Source organism: Chenopodium album, chromosome 22 (assembly GCF_948465745.1).
Source record: "Chenopodium album chromosome 22, dcCheAlbu1.1, whole genome shotgun sequence".
NCBI classification, from domain to species: Eukaryota; Viridiplantae; Streptophyta; class Magnoliopsida; order Caryophyllales; family Amaranthaceae; genus Chenopodium; species Chenopodium album.
In genome coordinates this window covers 38,532,282-38,551,684 of record NC_137855.1, presented here as the reverse complement: position 1 = coordinate 38,551,684, position 19,403 = coordinate 38,532,282, and the positions used below count along the sequence as shown (strand labels likewise).

General features: G+C 34.4%; 2 protein-coding genes and 1 non-coding gene across 4 annotated transcripts; 2 read left to right on the top strand and 1 right to left on the bottom strand.

Moving 5' to 3' along the window:
* The first annotated feature begins 885 nt into the window (after nt 1-885).
* LOC145604379 (subtilisin-like protease SBT5.4) lies at nt 886-8,808 on the top strand. Its single transcript, XM_081660291.1, has 6 exons — nt 886-1,230; nt 5,764-5,858; nt 6,600-6,854; nt 7,189-7,303; nt 7,611-7,812; nt 8,318-8,808. The coding sequence occupies exons 1-6, from the start codon at nt 886-888 to the stop codon at nt 8,806-8,808; spliced, it is 1,503 nt and encodes a 500-aa protein (XP_081516417.1).
* A 5,161-nt stretch (nt 8,809-13,969) lies between these two features.
* Nucleotides 13,970-18,849, bottom strand: LOC145605505 (GDSL esterase/lipase At5g55050-like). Of its 2 annotated transcripts, none has more exons than XM_081661570.1 (5): nt 18,444-18,849; nt 16,962-17,092; nt 16,013-16,225; nt 14,946-15,195; nt 13,970-14,465 (listed from the first exon to the last, which is right to left on the bottom strand). In XM_081661570.1, exons 1-5 carry the CDS (start codon nt 18,703-18,705, stop codon nt 14,242-14,244), a joined length of 1,080 nt encoding a protein of 359 aa, XP_081517696.1. In that variant the 5' UTR covers nt 18,706-18,849; the 3' UTR covers nt 13,970-14,241. The 2 variants fall into 2 exon arrangements, with proteins under 2 accessions (XP_081517696.1, XP_081517695.1); XM_081661569.1 differs by having other exon boundaries at nt 16,013-16,249; nt 18,444-18,847.
* On the top strand, nt 16,323-16,395 carry TRNAF-GAA (transfer RNA phenylalanine (anticodon GAA)). The gene has a single exon. It is a non-coding gene; the product is annotated as a tRNA-Phe (tRNA).
* Nucleotides 18,850-19,403: the final 554 nt, after the last annotated feature.

The window sequence follows — 19,403 nt, the reverse complement described above, 5'->3', positions numbered from 1 at the left end:
AACCATCATCGGGGAGAAGACACTACAATACTACGTGAAATCACAATTGAATAAAAACAAATAAAATAGCGCAAGAAAAGATTAAATTTCACCGCTTGAAATTAATCTCAAAAGAGAAACCCAGGTAGCAAGAATCAATACTCCACAAAGATTCCAAGTGCTGCAACAACAAGAGGAGCCAACTTGATAGCAAAAGAGATGTGCAAAAGTAGTTGACCTTATTCTGATATACGACCACCAAAACAAAATCTATGTGATTATGTGTAGAAAAACCAATGGAACAATGTAAGAATCATTGTTGGTCATGAGGAGGTGGAAATAGAGTGCGGCACATGGAGAAGGTTGGCAGATTTGGTTACTGCCAGTAGTGGGAGGCGGTAGTGTATGCGATTGCCACCAATGATGGAGGCGGCTTTCGCGGTTGCTACTATCGGTGGGAGGCGCAAGGTTACATAAAGATTATAAAAAAAAACTTTGAGAAAAGGAAAAAAAAAATCTATATGTGTGTGTTTGCGGAAGCATAAAAAGTTTGTGTATATCCCGCCGGTGGGTTTAATTTTCCAACCCACCGGCAGGGTGAGAATTTTTATATATGATCCCAAGATCTCACCTAAGCTGTGATACCATGTCAGATAATATAAACTCCTTAATTAGAGTGATTTCCATTGATCAATATTTATAGGGTTACAATGAGAAACCTAATCATATTAGGTAACTATAAGATATGTACAGATATCAAAGATAATCTTATACAAAATATATCCTAAACCTAAGATGAGAATATTCTATGGATACAAGGTAAACAATGTAACCGTAAGAGGGGGAGCATCACGAGCACGAGTGGTTGCATACAAGGTGTTATGGCCCGAAATCAAACAACTTACCATGTCGTGGGAGGAAGGGGATGCCACGGATTGCATAGCAGCTATAGAAGCTGCCATAGATGACGGCGTAGACATTATCAATTTATCAATAGGATCACCACCCGAGGAATCGGAAACCAACGACACAACCTCCGCCCCGACAGATTTCTATTTTGAGGAGCCTCTTTCGTTGGCTACCTACCATGCTATGGCCAACGGTGTCTTTGTGGTTGGAGGTGCCGGAAATTCTGGACCATTGCCTAGCATTATTAACAATGTTGCTCCTTGGGTACTTACTGTCGGCGCTTCTACTATGGATAGAGAGTTTAAATGTGATATCATACTAGGAAACCAGCAAAAGATTACGGTACGTACGTGCGTGTTATTTCATTATTCAATTCATCTATCTACTACTCCCTCCAGCAAATTTTGACCTCGACTATTATCTGGTTTAATCTATATATATAATTAAACATAGTCTTTTGCGAGGAAGTACTAATGTAGATTTGATATGCATTTGCAAATGCATAACAAATACAGAAATATTGAAAAGTACATGGGGGGTGAGAGAAAGTAGGAGAGAGATGGGTAAGTAGGACCACTTTAAAATATAACACTGAAAGCTTATATATTATCATTGACTATGTAGTGATACTATTTCTACACGTAGTTAGTAACACTGAATGAATATATAGTACCACTATATACATACATAGTACAACAGAATATTAAATGATACTATTTGATCATCTAAAAATACTATTGATCACCTAATGATACTACTCCAAATTCATAATATGCATCACGTAAAATGACCCCAATGCCCCTCGTTATGCATTTACTCATACATCACTAACCTCCCTTTGGAAGGCATCAACTAGTCTTTCACTACCTTGACTTGATTTTATTTACATGTCCCAATTTGATTGGGAATGCATACTTCCAAAAATTTTACCAATTATATCTTAATTATCAATAGGTATACATTTATAAAGTTGATTTTCGAAAACTATACATTGATAAGACTGTTCCAAACAAGTACATTGTATGATGTGAATTGTGTGAAAGTCAAAAAGAGACAATTAAAATCAGGGGAGTGCATCTAACGTGCATTGATGCTGTGGCTAATCACTATAACCAACACTTTTTGAGGAAATTTTAAGGTTTCAAAACCCGGTGGCAAAAAGTGTTGAGACCCTAGGGGATATATCTCGGGGTCATATAATGCAGTTTGAACTCATATATGATCATTATATGTCGTCATAAACACACGTGGTAGGCTTGAGTTTACGAAATCATTACCAGTTGTGAACGGGTAAATGACCGTTTTAAGGGCATGTTGGATGGTTTTACCGACCCAATTGGATACCCGGAGAGTAATATGGACATGGTAATCATCTTGGCAATTTTTATCTCCAAGCGAAAAAAAAGTCAAAATTAGAAAATTGAAGGTTATAATCCATGCTTTTTGAGGAAATTTTGAGGTTTCGGGGCCCGGTGGCGAAAAGTATTGAGACTCTATGGGATATACCTCGGTGTCTTATAATGCCGTTTGAAACCATATATGATCATTATAAGTTGTCATAAACGTCCGTGGTAGGCTTGAGTTTACGAAATCACTACAAGTTGTGAGCGGGTAAAATGACCGTTTAAGGGCATATTGGATGGTTCCACCGACCCAATTGCACTCCTGAAGGATAATAGGGACCATGGTAAACATCTCGTAAATTTTTATTTACGGGCCAAAAAAAGTCCAAAAATTACAAATTTAAAGGTTATAATCCACGCTTCTTGAGGAAATTTTGAGGTTTCAAAACTGGGTGGAAAAAAGTGTTGACACTCTAGGGATATATCTCGGGGTCATATAATGTCGTTTGAAACCATATATGATCATTATTATGTTATCATAAACGTACGCGGTAGACTTGAGTTTACGAAATCGCTATAAGTTTTGAACGGGTAAAATGACCGATTAAGGGCACATTGGATGGTTCAGTCGACCCAACCGAACTCCCAGAGGGTATTAGGGATCATGCTAAACATCTCGGCAATTTTTATTTACGGGCGAAAAAAGGTCAAAATATTACAAAATTGAAGGCTATAATCCACGCTTTTTGATGAATTTTTGAGGTTTTGGGGCCTGGTGGCGAAAAGTTTGAGACCCCAAGGGATACATCTTGGGGTCATATAATTTCGTTTGAAACCATATATGATCATTATATGTTGTCATAAACGTCATGGTAGGCTTGAGTTTACGAAATCGATGCAAGTTGCGGACGGGTAAAATGACCGTTTCAGGACATGTTGATTGGTTCCATCGACCCAATTGCACTCCCGAAGGGTATTAAGGATCATGCTAAACATCTCGGCAATTTTTATTTCCGAGCGAAAAAAGGTCTAAAAATACAAAATTGAAGGCTATAATCCACGTTTTTTGATTAATTTTTGAGGTTTTGGGGCCTAATGGCGAAAATCCTTGAGACCCTAAGGGATACATCTTGGGGTCATATAATGTCGTTTGAAACCACAAATGATCATTATATGTTGTCATAAACGTTCGTGCTATTCTTGAGCTTACGAAATCACTGCAAGTTGTGAACGGGTAAGATGACCGTTTAAGGGCATATTGGACGGTTCCACAGACCCAATTGGACTCCTGGAGGGTATTAAGGACCATGATAAACATCTCGGCAATTTTAATTTCCTGACGAAAAAAAGGTCAAAAAATTACAAAATTAAAATCCACGATTTTTTTTTATCAAATTTTGAGGTTTCGGGGCCCGATAGCGAAAAGCCTTGAGACCCTAAGGGATACATCTTGGGGTCATATAATATAGTTTAAAACCATATATGATCATTATATGTTGTCATAAACGTCCGTGGTAGGCTTGAGTTTACGAAATCACTGCAAGTTGTGAATAGGTAAGATGACCGTTTAAGGACATATCAGACGATTCTATAGACCCAATTGGACTCCTAGAGGGTATTAGCAAGGACCATGGCAAACATCTTGGCAATTTTTATTTTCTGACGAAAAAATGTCAAAAAATTACCAAAATTAAAAGCTATAATAATCCACGCTTTATAAGCAAATTTTGAAGGGTTGGGGCCCGGTGGCGAAAATTGGCAAAATTGAAAGCTATAATCCACCCCATTGTTCGAGCACATGCTAGGTTAAGATAATTGTCAATTAAGGTCGGGTCCTTAGGTTAGGTCAGTTTTTGACAGCTCTTAACACTTTTCGCCACCAGGCCCCGAAACCTCAAAATTTGCTAAAAAAAAACTATGGATTCATGGCCTTCCATTTTGTAATTTTTTTTACCTTTTTTCGCCTGAAAATAAAAATTGCCGAGATGTTTACCATGGTTCCTAATACCCTCCGAGAGTTTAATTGGGTGGGTGGAACCATCCAATTTGCCTCTAAATGGTCATTTTACCCGTTTTTAACATGCCTCTTGTATTGGCTAAAAGCTCTCACGGGGCCGGATAATGGTCATATGTGTCCACACAATATTATATGATCCTGGGATTCATCCCGTAGTGTTCCGTGAAATTCCAACACCAGCTCCCGACACCTCCTAAATCACTCCAATTTCGTGTATTATAGTAGAGTTGTCAATTCGGGTATTCAAGTCGAGTTTGGGTTAGGTCAAATCATGTATCGGGTTAAATTAGTATCATGTTATGTTGGATCAATCTAGCCTCAAATCAGGTTCAAGTTCGGGTCGGGTCAATTTCAATTGAGATTATTTTGGATCGTTCACCTTTTCGGATATATGCGGGTTCAATACGAGCCAAATTCAGATGAATTCAATTTCACGTTCGGATTGTGTGTGAGTCAGGTTTGAGTGGGTTTAATAGATAGTACATTCAGGTTCGAGTTATTGTTGAGTTGGGTTTTGGTTCAAATTCAATTCCAATAAATATCGATGTGTTCAAGTTGAACCTATATAATTACACCTTCCATAATTTGATCAGCATTATCAAGATTTTATTAAACCTATATATGAGTAATAGAGAACAAAAGGTATACAAACTAAATCGGATTATGGATTTACAGATTTGTACCAGTATATAAGTTGAACAAAAGGCATATAAATTTTATTAAACCTTTCATGAGTCGGGTACAGATTCTAAATGGGTAGGGTACTAGTTCAGGTTCAAATTGTTGTTGGGTCGGATTAAATCGGTTGACGGTTACTCTCAGGTCGGGAGAAGGTTTGGGTTCAGGTCAAAAAGTATTGGATCAACTCGGTTTTCGGTTAACATCAGGTCAGGTTCAGGTCGAGTTACAGGTCACTAGTTTCACCCCATTGTCCGGGTACAGGTTGGGTTCAGATCATTGTCGGTTTAAGTCGGGTTCTTAGGTCGGGTCAGTTTCTGACAGCTCTAGGCTAATGTGCTATGTTACTACTATAATACTTGAAAGTACAAGTTAATATCCGATATTAACCAATTAAAACTTGTTTCTATCGGGGTATAAATGTCATTTCCATGAACTATTTTGGGATCGATGTGTAATGATTAACGTTCTACAATGTAGGGTCACAGTGAGTATCCACTGCCACCACCACCACACCCGCAACCTTTTGTCATGATTTCTCGTCGAACCACAAAAAAGATGCAATTTTATCTATTTCAAACTTGTTCTGAGCAATTTCATCAACAATCGAACCCCGCAAAGCTTACTTCAAGCTCGATTGTTTTAGAACCGAAATTTACAAAGCTCCATTGTTTAAAATCCAAGTATACATCATCGAAAAGTACCTATCATTTTAGGTTAACTATTCCCTTAATTTATGTATTAAATTTTAGGGTTTTATTCGCCGCCTTAGGGTCTGGCTCTTATAATACTACTATGTACTAACATTCTTAGTCTAAATTAACCAAACTTTTGCAGGCTGCACGATTTATAGATCCGAAAGGTAACAATACATTCTACCCGATAGTTACTGGTGCAAATGCCCGTATTGTTGGTGCTGACCTGAATAATGCGTGAGTATTCAATTCCATGCACTTAAGTTTTTTAGAAAATTAATAAAATTTCTTACACATTATTGAATGTAGATGTTTACATACTAGAAAATTATCGAGTCATGCCTGAATTTTGAAATTATTTTCTTTGTTGTTTTTAAATATTACACTTTGTCGACAGATAATTTTAGGCAAATTAATTTACTTTGGTATAATACAACATAAATGGAGGTAATTAGAGTATTATTAAAAATTTATTAAATAAGATGGTAAGGTAAATATTTTGTAAAAAAATAAAGGAATAAGAGAAAAAGAATAATAAAAGTATAATAGTGGGTTTGATTGAAGACCACGAGAAAAGAGATATATAATATTAAAATATAATTATTTACCAAATACGAAGTATGAAAGTTTAAAAATTTAACTGCATTTGGAAAGGGTAATTTGAAAAATAGAGGGGGGGATAGTAATTATAATATACTCCGTAGAAGTGTTTAGAAAATGTGAACTAATAGTTTATAATATAGGGGGGGGAGTTTAAAAAAATAATGAAGTTTAGCAAATTAAAGTTTTGAAAAATATAATAAAATAAAATTATTTAGGAGGAATTAATTTCTAGTAAAAAAAACTCCACAATAGTATACGAAGTATGTATTATAGATAGCTTTAGTTTCCCGATTTTACCCTTATAGCTATGTATAATATTATACTATATGTCTATATGCATGAGTGACAAATAAATGACATTTTCTATATATGTAGATCATATTGTATGCATGGAACTCTTGATCCAGTGAAGGTTGAGGGGAAGATTTTAGTTTGTCTCTTAGAAGTTGGAAATCTTGTGCTAGCAAAAAAGGGCGATACTGCAAAAGAAGCTGGTGCCGTTGGCGTCATCTTAGTAAATGACAAAAACGTTGGACCAAAATTGCACCCTGACACTATGCAACGGCTCCCTACAGCACACATTAACTACATGGATGGTCAAGCACTATTTTCTTATACAAACTCTACAACGTGGGTATTTTAAATTCCTTTATTATTCTGTTGTTTTTTATCGAAGCATCTATTTTTGTTATAGATGTGAGATATCGGAATATATATATATATATATATATATATATATATATATATTCCGATATCTCATATCTCTAACAATTATGTATCCAAGTGTAACTTGTTTTAGATGCACCGTGCCACTCACATTTTCCTAATTGATTTTCCCAATGTAAGAATATATATGTACCTTGTTTTAGGTACATATTATTAAGATTTTTCACATTTTTATCGATATGTATAGATCAAATTAAATCAATTGAACTTTTGTATTATAATTTTATTATATATACAGGACTCCGACTGCAATGTTTACTAACAGAAGGGTTGAGTTTGGAACAAAGCCTTCTCCTATGGTTGCTGAATTCTCATCTAGAGGTCCTAACCCAATCAGCCCCGAGATTCTTAAGGTTTGTTGTTACTTTGTACGTAATTGCTTTGATTTTGGGCTAGATATTATGTACCACTCTACTCGGGAAAATTCCCTGTTTCTCATATAAGAAAATGAAATTTGTTTCTCATGGAGATATTTATCGTAGATAAATCAACAACTTTTTCATTATTTAGCCCACAATTGAATAAAGTTGTTAGTTTATTTACGAAAATGTCATGTGAGAAACTATGAGAAACTGAGACAATCCCCTTTACTCGTTTTGTTTCGTCATAAATAGTATTTTGAAAGAGTGATCATACTTATGCTTAATGTGGCACATACAGCCTGATGTAATAGCTCCTGGGGTAAGTGTTATCGCCGCTTTTACGGAGAATCCAACCAATCCATTGGGAAAGCCTGTACAATATTTCCCACTATCCGGGACATCAATGGCATGTCCTCATGTTTCTGGTATTGCTGCTCTTCTTAGAAAATTGCATCCTAACTGGACAACCTCTGCTATCAAATCGGCAATCATGACTACAGGCACATACGCAAATAATCTATACTCTTATAATTTTTTTTCTTTTTTTCTTTTTTTTTTTTTTTTTTTAAAAAAAAAAAAAAAAAAAGTGCAAAAGTTAATTGATCACAATTTGTTGGCTGATATATATGCAACTTGACCATTAATATCTTTGATTATGAATTAAAAATTATAGATATTAATGAAATATACGTTGTAATTAATCCAATAACATGTTACATGTTTATTTTTAAAAAAAAGCACATGTTACATGAAATTTTTTATTATTTATACATTATTAGCAAAAATTTCAAGTCAAAGCAGTTAATGAATAGTTGACCAAATACAAATTTTGCACATAATAAACGAGGGGAGTTACTACCTCCGGTCTAATTTATTCACAACAAAGGGGTATTATTTGTGAGACATAAAATATTCCTTTGTTGCGAGTAAATTGGACCGGAAGTAGTATTTTATTTTCGTCCCTAATTTAAAATTTATTAATTTAGAACTCATCAATGTGTGCAGCAAGCCCTCTAGACAACAAGGCGATGTCGATACTTGAAGATGACATGGTGCATGAGGCCACTCCCTTTGCTAGTGGTGCAGGCCTAATACAACCTAACCTAGCAATGGACCCTGGGCTAGTCTACGACATGAATCACTATGATTACCTTAATTTCTTATGTTCATATGATAGTAAAGCTAAAGCTATCAAAATTCTCTCAAAACAACACAAATACAAGTGCCCTAAATCCTTCAATATCTTGGATTTCAACTATCCCTCCATAAGTATTCCCGAGTTCACTGGAAGTGCAACTGCTACGCGAAGGTTGAAAAATGTTGGACAACCAGGGACTTATACATCACGTATACAAGCACCACCCGGGATTTCGGTTGTAGTAGAACCTAAGACTCTGGTATTCTCTAAAGTGGATCAAGAGATAATATATAAACTTATCTTCTCCGCGGATGTTAATCATCTTCCCATGGATTATAAATTCGGAAGTTTAGTGTAGTCTGATGGAAAGCATGAGGTGAGAAGCCCTATTGTAGTGAAGGGTAAAGCTAAGAACACATCCTAATGGGTGAAAATTCTTATATACATAGCTAGAATAAGGTGCACCAAGATGCATAAAGAATTAAAGATTCTTTAACTAATGTAGGTAAATTTGTACTTTCATATTTTGTACAATGAGTTTTTGCTATTTTATTAGGAATTCTTAATAATGAAAGAAACAAATACAAAATCGAAATCAACTTTCTAGGGCTTGTTTGGCATCATTTTTTGTTTTCAGTTTTCTATTTTTTTAAAAACTAAAAACCAAAAACAGGAAACAAGAAAAAGGTGTTTCCACTTTTTGGTTGTCAGTTTTCAAAATTATTATGATTTTAATAAGTTTAAATAATTTTTGATTCATTATGTGACATATATCATATACTTTTATATAACAAAAAACCAAAAAACAGAAAACCACAACAATGCCAAACGAACTCTTAGCTTGTAAGTAAATTTTATAAACAAATATATTATATATTGCTTTATATGGATCATGTTGCAACTAATTAATCAGCAACTTGTCCCAGCAATCCGACATTATTTTGACCTCTGTAAAACTCTTATTGCTCGTCAAGACTGGAAAGTACTGCTAGTATTAGAACTCCATTGGTTAAATATGTTAATATTGTATTTATGTTAAATTTATTTTGTTAGGAGCTGAGTTTTAGGCTTGTTAGGTTTTCTTTTGTATTGTGTATATATATTGTCGTGGTAATCAATGCAAATGCTAAGCTGTTTTCTCCACATTATTCTTTGGTTTAACATGGTATTAGGCCTCTCTAACTTCTAGAGAATGGAGCAGAACCATCGTCTTGCACATGCTTCCGATGAGCCGTTTGCTCAACCGGAACAATATCGTCGGTTGGTTGGACGATTAGTATATTTGTCGGTCACTCGACCAGAGTTAAGTTATTCAATGCATGTTTTGACACAGTTTTGAGTATTCCACATGTTTCTTATTGGGATGCGGCCATTCGTGTCTTGCGCTAGCTACCTTAAGGGTAGTCCGGGACAAGGTATTTAGTTGCGACACTTACGCTTTACGGCGTTTAGTGATAGTGATTAGGAGTGTGTCTTTTAACTCGGCGTTCTTTGTCAGGTTATTTTGTGTTCCTAGGTTGATCCCCTGTTTCTTGGAAGACTAAGAAACAACCTACCATTGCCACATCCTCGGCTGAAGCCGAATACCGTTCTATGGCATTCACTACTCTTAAGTAGCTAAATGCTTTATATATATTGTTATACAGTTATATCTATATTCAATAAGCTAATCATTTATGAGTTGTTATGAAGTCAATAGTAATATCCTCCCATCTTGTATTATACGATATTGGGGTGTGATTGAGAATATTATTTAAAAAATCTCCTCATAGATTTAGGATGCATATCTAATTTAAAGAGGGGAGTTTTTTTCCGAGGTTTTATAGATCCACGTAGGATTTTATTTTCTTAGCGCGCCATGTAAGATCATAAAGTTTAGTTGTAGCCAATTAAATAAGAGATTATTAATTTCTTTTAAAATTAATTAATTCAAATGTCACGCAAGCAAAATTGGCGAATGATATTAAGTATAAATTAATAAAATATAAAATATTATCTTTTGATATCAGAAATTTTATCTAATTATGCAACAAATTTTAGCACATAAATACAAAATATATATATTTTTAAAAATTCAAACAAACCGTGCATCGCACGGGCTTCATCTAGTATTATCATATTTCATAGAGAATAATTTACGTATTATAAATACTTTTTGCTTTGTTGTTTGTTTTTAAAACAAAGGAATCATTCCTGCCACCACCACAACCACCACACATTTCATCTTTCTCAGCCACCCCTCACCCTCACCCTCACCCTCACCCTCACCCCCACCGGTTTCCCCCTCTCCTTGGCAGCGCTGGCCTCCCCTACCCAGCCTTCCCCACACTCAGTCACACCCCGACTCCTTCACTCAACCACACCTTGACTCCCACCTCAAACAACCCCTAAAAACCAGCCCCCTCCTCGGAATTACCCCTTACCCCGTTTTCCGGCACCCCTAGCCCTAATTTCGAACCCAAAAACCCATAAAATCCAAAACAAATCCAAAACCCTAAAAAACGGGTTTTCTGGGTTAACGGGTTTTTGGATGGGGGATTAAAATTGGGGGCCGGAAAAAAGGGGAGGGGGCAATTTCCGAGCAGTGGGGTTGATTTTTCGGTGGTGGTTTGGGGTGGGGATGACGGTTTCGGGGGAGAGGGAGATCGGGCAAAGAGTTTTGCGGGGCTAGGGGTGGTTTTTGAAGGGGAGGGGGGCAACGGTGGTCGGGGGAGGTGCAGCGGTGGTCAGGGTAGGGGCGGCGGTGGTATGGGCTAGTTTTCCGATAGTGTTTGTAGGTGTGAAGGTGGTGATGTGGTGGTGTGAAGTTGGTTAGGGAAAGGGAATGGGAAAATCTGGGGGGTTGGGGAATGGAGTTGGAAGGATTTGGGGTAATGAGGGTAAAGGGAATGAATAAAAGTGCTAAACAAACATCAACAAAGGGAATCGAGCCAGTTGATTCTCATTCTCTTTCCTAATTACCCCCAACCAAACGGCCTCTAACTTTAACCCAAAAAGCTTATCACAATGGATAGTGAAACACAATTTGAGGCATTTTTTGACACACCAAAAGGCATTTTTGTTAATGTAGATTCAAAATTAGTCAATTAATAACCAAATGACCCCTTAAACCTTTTTGGGGAAATTTTTTGGAATCGCAAATTGAGAAATTTTAAGGAGTATTTTTTGTCAACATCAAATTCTGACGGAAAAATCCCGAAATAATGGATTAAGGCTCCTTTTCACAACCAAAACTAGTTAATAATGGATTAAGGCTCCTTTTCACAACCAAAACTAGTTAATTAAAAGGTCTATTATTCCCAACATTTTTTAAGGTTCATTCTCGTAAAAAGGTGAATATATATAAAAAGCCCATCATTTCTAACAATTTTATTAATATAGAAATCACAATTATTTATTCGAAAAAATTGTATAAAATGACCTAAGAACTTCGTACAATCCGAAAATGTGGTTATTCTTTGAGAGAGACATTATTTTTTTTTAATAAATGTGGCACTTTGGGACCTTAATACTCCGTGTAATCTTAAATGATGCACTTAAGAAAATACAGATGGAGCACTAATAAATGCAAATACATGAAGTGACATTAAAATATACATAGTAATATAGATGATTAACTCAGATCGACTGATTTGTATCACATGTATCACATAAATTATTTTTATTTAATATAATATTGATCGAGTATTATATAACTAACAATCTAACATGTATACCATGAAAAAAAAAACGTTATGGTGCCTATATCCAAGGACATCAATGGAGCGAACAAATAAACTATGAACACTATTAAATACTTTTTTTTTTCAGAGGTATATGGTAGATCGATATGATATTCAATCACATACTACTACATGTATAAGATATTAATTAAGATTTATATGTTGTATTATGCCACCTCGATTGCACCTTTGCTAGTTTTCAGACTCCCCCAAATAAGGTCCTAGTAACCCCCAAATTACACCCAAAAAACTCTTTGTCTTTTTGAACTTGAGTTGAGCATCATATTGATGCCCAATATTAATCTTATGATTATTGATAACAAGAGTAGGAGTAGGAAGAGTAAGAGTGGTATTAGTTCGAATGCGATTACACATTATGGTTTCACTAAGAAAAAGAGTAATAAGGAGTGAAAAAATGAAAAAGAGTTGGATTATTCTTTTTGACATGATCCAATTTTTGAAGGAAGAATATTTCTTGTTGATTGATTACTGGGTTGAAATTAAACAATATTTGTGTCGTCGAATTTAATTGAAGCTTTCTAATGTATACTCCGTATATATATAGCCCCACATGATCGAACTAGACCCAAAAATGCTACTTGATGCCCTAAAACGTTTCAATATATATCAATATAAACGTTCAACTTAGCTTTAGTTTGATATGGGTTCAATTCGTTATATAAAAGAAACGCTTTGATAGGTATAAATGCAAACACATGCATGCACGTTTGTGACTTCAATTCTAATTAAACGTAGTTAAACCCACCCTCACACTGACATGTACCCATAGTTTTTCAAAGGTGAGCCTCGAACCTGAAGCAACCCAAACGATGAACAGGGTAAAAAAAAAAAAAAAAAAAAAAAAAAAAAAAAAAAAAAAAAAAAACACTAGCTTTTGGTGCTTTATTATTTTAGAAATATAATTATATTGTTATTCTTTAGATGCAAAATTGAATTTTTTTGTTAGTAACAATGAATAGTCACTGTTGTCAAATCAACCATCATATCATATAATGTGTTCATTTCCATTACTATTGTCAAATCACATCACTATTATGGTTATATTATATCACATCACCATTTTACCCATATTACATCACTTATATAGCATAATTATACTTTTATGACATCATTATTGTTAACTCATGTCATATTATGACATTATATCATAAAAATTTTACTTTTATAATTTGACATCATTATAGTCAAGTCACATCACTTCTTATATTCTTTGATGACATCATTATAGTCAAGTCATCGTTGACTTTTATTTTCCGGCGTTGATCATGTCACGTGTCAACTAAGAAAAAAGGAGAGAAAGAGTGAATTAAAAGTCACGTGATTGACACGTGATGTGGTCAACGTCGGAATTTGAAAGTCAACGATGACTTTCCGATCAATGGTAGTGTCTTACAACATTACCCTTTTATAAGGTAGTTTCTTACGACATTTTTTTTATTAGGTAGGTTCTCGCAAAAAAAATGTTTTATAAGGTAGTTTTTTACAAAATGTCCTCTAAATAACTACCTTCTTTTTTTTTTTTTTTTTTTTGACACCAAATAACTACCTTCTTATATGAGCATTTTGTGTAAGTTGTTAGCACTACAATAATTTATGTTGATATAATCCATAAAATAATTTCTTAATGCATATAATTATCGACATACTCCGTAAGTTTGTACTCCATACAACATTACAGCATATGAAGTACTATGATATTCAACTTGTTGCACTGTGAATTCCATGCCATGTTAAGGTCAAAGTGTAACCATTAAAAACACAGAGCAAGTAGCCGAGTATTAATTAATCTTCTTCATACATGACATTATTTTCAAAACCCTAGGACAAAAAGTGCAATGTATATATCTTCATTTTGATCCCTTAACAAGTACTTTACATTACTACATACACCATTTTTGTTTCAAGTAATGAAGGGTAAGATGTGCAATTAATTGTTTAAGACCCTCTTCAATTCTACGTAGTGAAAACAACATGGTGACTGCTGTATAGTACTGTATACTATTGAATTGGAATGTACTACATAATTAGAGCTTAACTATGTCATTTACCTATGCTGCAACTAGCTGCTTCACATTGACGGGAAAGGCAAATTTCCGGGGACCATTGAAAGCCGTATCAACGATGATTCGATCTGCTGCTTCAGTTGGATGGTAAAGGTCCCAGAAAACATGGTCACTTCTGTTGGAACAATAAGTTGAGATGGGTAGACAGGCTAGTTTAGCATGTAAATTTCCTAGTCCTCCACAACATGCTGCTTTTGCTTCCTTAAATCCTGTAACAATTAAACAAAATCTATGATGTAAACAACTTCTAAAACCTTAGGCACGTACATATACATTATGTCCCAATATTATAAGTCGCTATGTACCCCTTTAACATTGACATGACACCACATCATAATTCATTCTATGTTGATATGTTGTAGCATCATTACATTATAATTTACAAAGAAATATGAAATATAAGTATGGAGGCAATTAATATATAAGTACTCCATATCAAGCATGTGAACAATCTACCATTCAACGTGCCATGAGACGACCACTAGACTTAAATTTATGTGATATATATGTTGTCTAGAAATTAAATATGGAGGTATATCTTAGACCACATTCGATAACAAGTAACTTTTCATGACTCAAGTAAAATTGTATTGAATTTTAGGATTCCCAAAATTATACTTCAAGCAAAGAAAACCTTCAACAATTACTCCACAATTTAATGTTTTTTTGAGGTATACATAAGTACTTACCATAGGTAGCCGGTTGTTGGATGAGGTTAAGGAAGACGGCGTAGGTGTCAAAGTAGGTGTATTGGAAGCCTTTAAGTTGTGTTTGGTAATCCTGAAGAGCTGATATGAGTCCTTTGTCATAATTGGAAGCCCCAAAATTGGCTGCTTCATTACAAGCTTCGGTTCTGTTCCTGTCTCTCTGTGATGGGCAACACCCTACTGCTGCTACCCCGAATATCACGAATTTTCGACCTCCAAAATCGTATAGTCGCTGCGATTAATTAAAATACATCAAGAGAAAGTACGTGTTAATAATTTTTCTACCAAAATCATATGAACTGTGATCACAATATATATATCTCAATGGAAAATTTACATTAAACCACCTTTTATAACACTTTAATTGCAAGAAACCACCTTATAAAAAAAATTTCGCAAAAACACACCTTAATCATAAAATTTTTTGCAATCACACACCTTTTCCCGGAAAATACCCATTGACTTAGTTTTCAGGGGTTGACTCGACCATGAGACGCCCTAAAACCGCTAACCCTCCCTTTTCCCCAGCCACCCACTTCCAGTGGCCGGCGACCACCTCCCTCCTTCGTCGCCGACGACCTCATCCCCTCCCTTTCCCAATTCTTATCCCCTCCCTTTCCCCATCCTTAAACCCTACCCTCAAGCCCTAAACCCAATTCTTGTACCTCCGTGAAGTGGGTGGCTGGGGAAGAGGGAGGGTTAGCGGTTTTAGGGCGTCTCATGGTCGAGTCAACCCCGGAATACAAGGTCAATGGGTATTTTCCGGGAAAAGGTGTGTGATTGCAAAAAATCTTACGATTAAGGTTATTGCGAAAAATAATTTATAAGGTGGTTTCCTGCAATTAAAGGGTTATAAAAGGTGGTTTAATGCAAAATTTTCTATCTCAATTCTTTAATATGTTTGATCTCTAAAACTATCTAGTATGAGTGGTGTCACAAGGATAATGTAATTTGAACTAGTAATGTCGGCTTATTTGTGGATACATATGTACTCCATACGTACTATTGATTGTCAACAATAATAAAAGTGGAAGAATGTAGAGATATACCTTCAATTGACCTTTGAAAGCGAGTACCATAGAAGCCACATATTGTTGAGGGGTGACTTTCTTCTGGCTAGAAGCGGATGAACCGAAATAGCCGAAGATATCATTGCTTCCGATCACGATCGCAAACACTGATTTCGACAATACTTTTTGTGCTTCTGTTTGTCCCAATTGTTGCGTTATTGTCCCTTGTACAATACCAAAGTAATCTACTTGCTTGGTAAGAGGAATAGATTGACGCTGAATATTCAAATCAATTTATTACAAACAGATAATTCAAATAAATAAAATAAAAACTAAGAATAAGCAACATGCGGGGATAGCTCAGTTGGGAGAGCGTCAGACTGAAGATCTGAAGGTCGCGTGTTCGATCCACGCTCACCGCATATTTTTTGTTTTATTTTTAGGGGATTTGACGGATTGTTGGTAGCCCAATTTACTTTTTTTGCTTTAGCCCATTAGTACGATTCTTTTTCTTTACAAAAAGCCTGAAATGGCCCACTTTTCTTCTAGTTTAAGGTTTCATTTCCCAAACAACTAAGCAAAAAATTATTTTTCTAATCCAATCACCCAAGAATATGATTCTATTTCGTTTCTACATACGTAAGTCTATAAGTCTATGTGCTATGTCACATTATAAAACATTTTATTATTTTCATGAATCTAATTATTGTTATTTTTTATTAAGCTAGGTCAAGTTAAGCTTATTAATCTATGTACGTTGCTGATTAAACTATCGTTAATACATTCATGCCTTCATGGTACAATCAGTTGTAACATACACACGTACAACCAATACTATATTTGTTCAGTTGTTTATGTGGCCTCCCTAAATGAGCATACATGTAAAGAGAAAATAACCTCCATTGTATTGTACAACCGGCAATATAATCAATTAAAAATTACTATTTGTAAAGTTGAGAAGCTAGAGAGAGAGAGAATGAAGTCATACGTAAAGTTGGTCAGTGCCATCAAAGATTCCAGCACCTCCAGATGCAAAGCTAACTCCACTTGAAAAGTTGCTACTTTTGGTGTGTGTCAAGGTAAGGTATGGTGGTGGAGACACTAACCCCAATTTCTCAGCTGGTAAATTAAAGGTTAATCATGAAAATAGAAAATCAATTTGTTACCAATTAAAACAAAATTATTCAATTAAGGAACAATTATTTCATTTGCGAACCTCCATACCCTATAAAATGGGTATACATTTATCCCTTTATACAACAAACTTGATTGTTAGCTAACTATCTAACTAGAGCTATCATTCCTATTATAATCTCAAAAAGAAAATATGACTGTTAGGCTTAATTAAACACCATTAATTACTATTTGATGCAGATATTCTATTTTGGTAAAGCCTATAGTACTTCCAATTCATTTCTATAGATCATTAATGTATGCAATAATTTATATCATGGGCTCCTTGATGGTTTGATTCATTTAATTTGAAAGGCATGTCAAACCAGTTAGTTTAAACAAGATTACTATTGTAACAAACTATTGAGCTGAAAAAAAATCAAATTGAAACAAAAAAAATAAAAAAAATAATAAAAAAAAAACTAAAAAAAAATAATAAAAAAAAAAAAAGAACGATTGTACGTACGATTAGATAGTACGTACTCTAGCTTCTTTTGAATTTCAATTTGTTACGGCTATTTGTCCTAAGAAATATTATACGTAAAGATACATAAAAATGACAGTGTAATATTTGAAAATATCAACATTAAAGATTAAATGACTATATACTAACTTCCATTATTTACATAATATTGCATAATATGAACAAACCATCTTCTGATAGGGTACATTATTTGCAACGACCAAACAAATGCAAGTTAATTATGTGTGCAATGCATGAATGCCGCTATCACATTTCTTGAGATGCCAAAATGTTTGAAGTGTGTAGAAAATGTCATGTCATCTATTTGGACTTTAGTAAATAGACCAAACAAAAAATATGAGGTGCCCATTCATAATTTACATACATTTAGTTTATTTTCTCATTGCCCATTCATAATTTACATAATTTTAAAAAGTTAGAGGTGCCCATTCATAGAGAGAATTGAAGTATAAAGTAAAACAACTAATTTCCTATAAGGTATTAATAAGCATCAATTAGAGCCTCTAACATCATATTTACGCATTTTATATATACCTGTATACATAATTAAGTATCGTTATAATACACAAAATATGGCGTATTTATACAAAATAACGACAAGTGTTTAGTTCTATTTAGTTTAATAACTACCTAAACAATAAGCGGTGGATGTAAAGGATAATGATATCATCATTATCATTATTATTTACGGTTTATTAAGAGGTTAATATATAGCTAGCTATAATTTATCGAGATTGCACAAGGATTAGAAAGTTATAATCGTCTAAACCTTAGACCCGTAGCAGTATGGAAAGAGTGAGTAAAATTACATACCAAGTAAATCGGCAGCGTTTTTGCCATTGCTGAATCTTCCGGTGGCCTTGTGGGTAGGAAAATCAATGCCATTATGAGGAAAATTGGCCTTGGCAATGGAGAAAGGAAGATGATTGTTATTGCCAACATCAACCAATGAATCTCCAAACACAAACAATGCTGGTGCTAGTTGATCACCCTTTGTATATTTGAAGTTTATCAAAAAATAAAACATTATTGTTAGTACAAAATTATGTTTTACTACGTATAGTGAGGATGCCATTTTTCTCAAATTCCTCAAAAAAAAAAATGAAAAATGTTAAATGTTAAATGTGGAATAATTAAAATAAAAAAGTTGAGGTGAGATGGTTCAATATATATATTGAGGGCTAAATAAAGATATTTATATCCTATGTTTTGTTCCATCACCTCATCTTAGTGCTAGGTGTGAATGCATGACATATTTAATAGATTGTTCTTTTGGCTTTTGGTGAATTTCTTTAATTTGTGTCATGGGATTATTCCATTTTATTTTTATTTTCCAACTGGCTATTTGTGGAGCATGCATTTCTGTGCTCCATGATTGTGAGTATCTTCTAAATTTGTGTAAAGTTTACTGAGATAGTGATATCTTACTTGTTACATAACCAACAACTTTAATTGTAAGTTATAGTGTTACCATTTTGTTGCTTTGTTCTTTCCTAGTTTATGTATATGTACTATATGTTACAGTACTAAAATTCTTTTCTCTTCTGCTCGATTCACTTTTTTGAAATAAGGAGTAAATATTACGAGTAATTGTTGATATATTCATACATGTTCTAATTATTATAAGCGTAATTAATTTTGATGCTACGAGTATATTTTTGAGCATTATATGTACCTTTTTTTTTTATAGTGGCCTGGTTTCTTAAGTATCGATAAAATCATACATCAATTTTAGTTCTGCTTAATTATCTAATTTTCGAGTTTTTGATAATA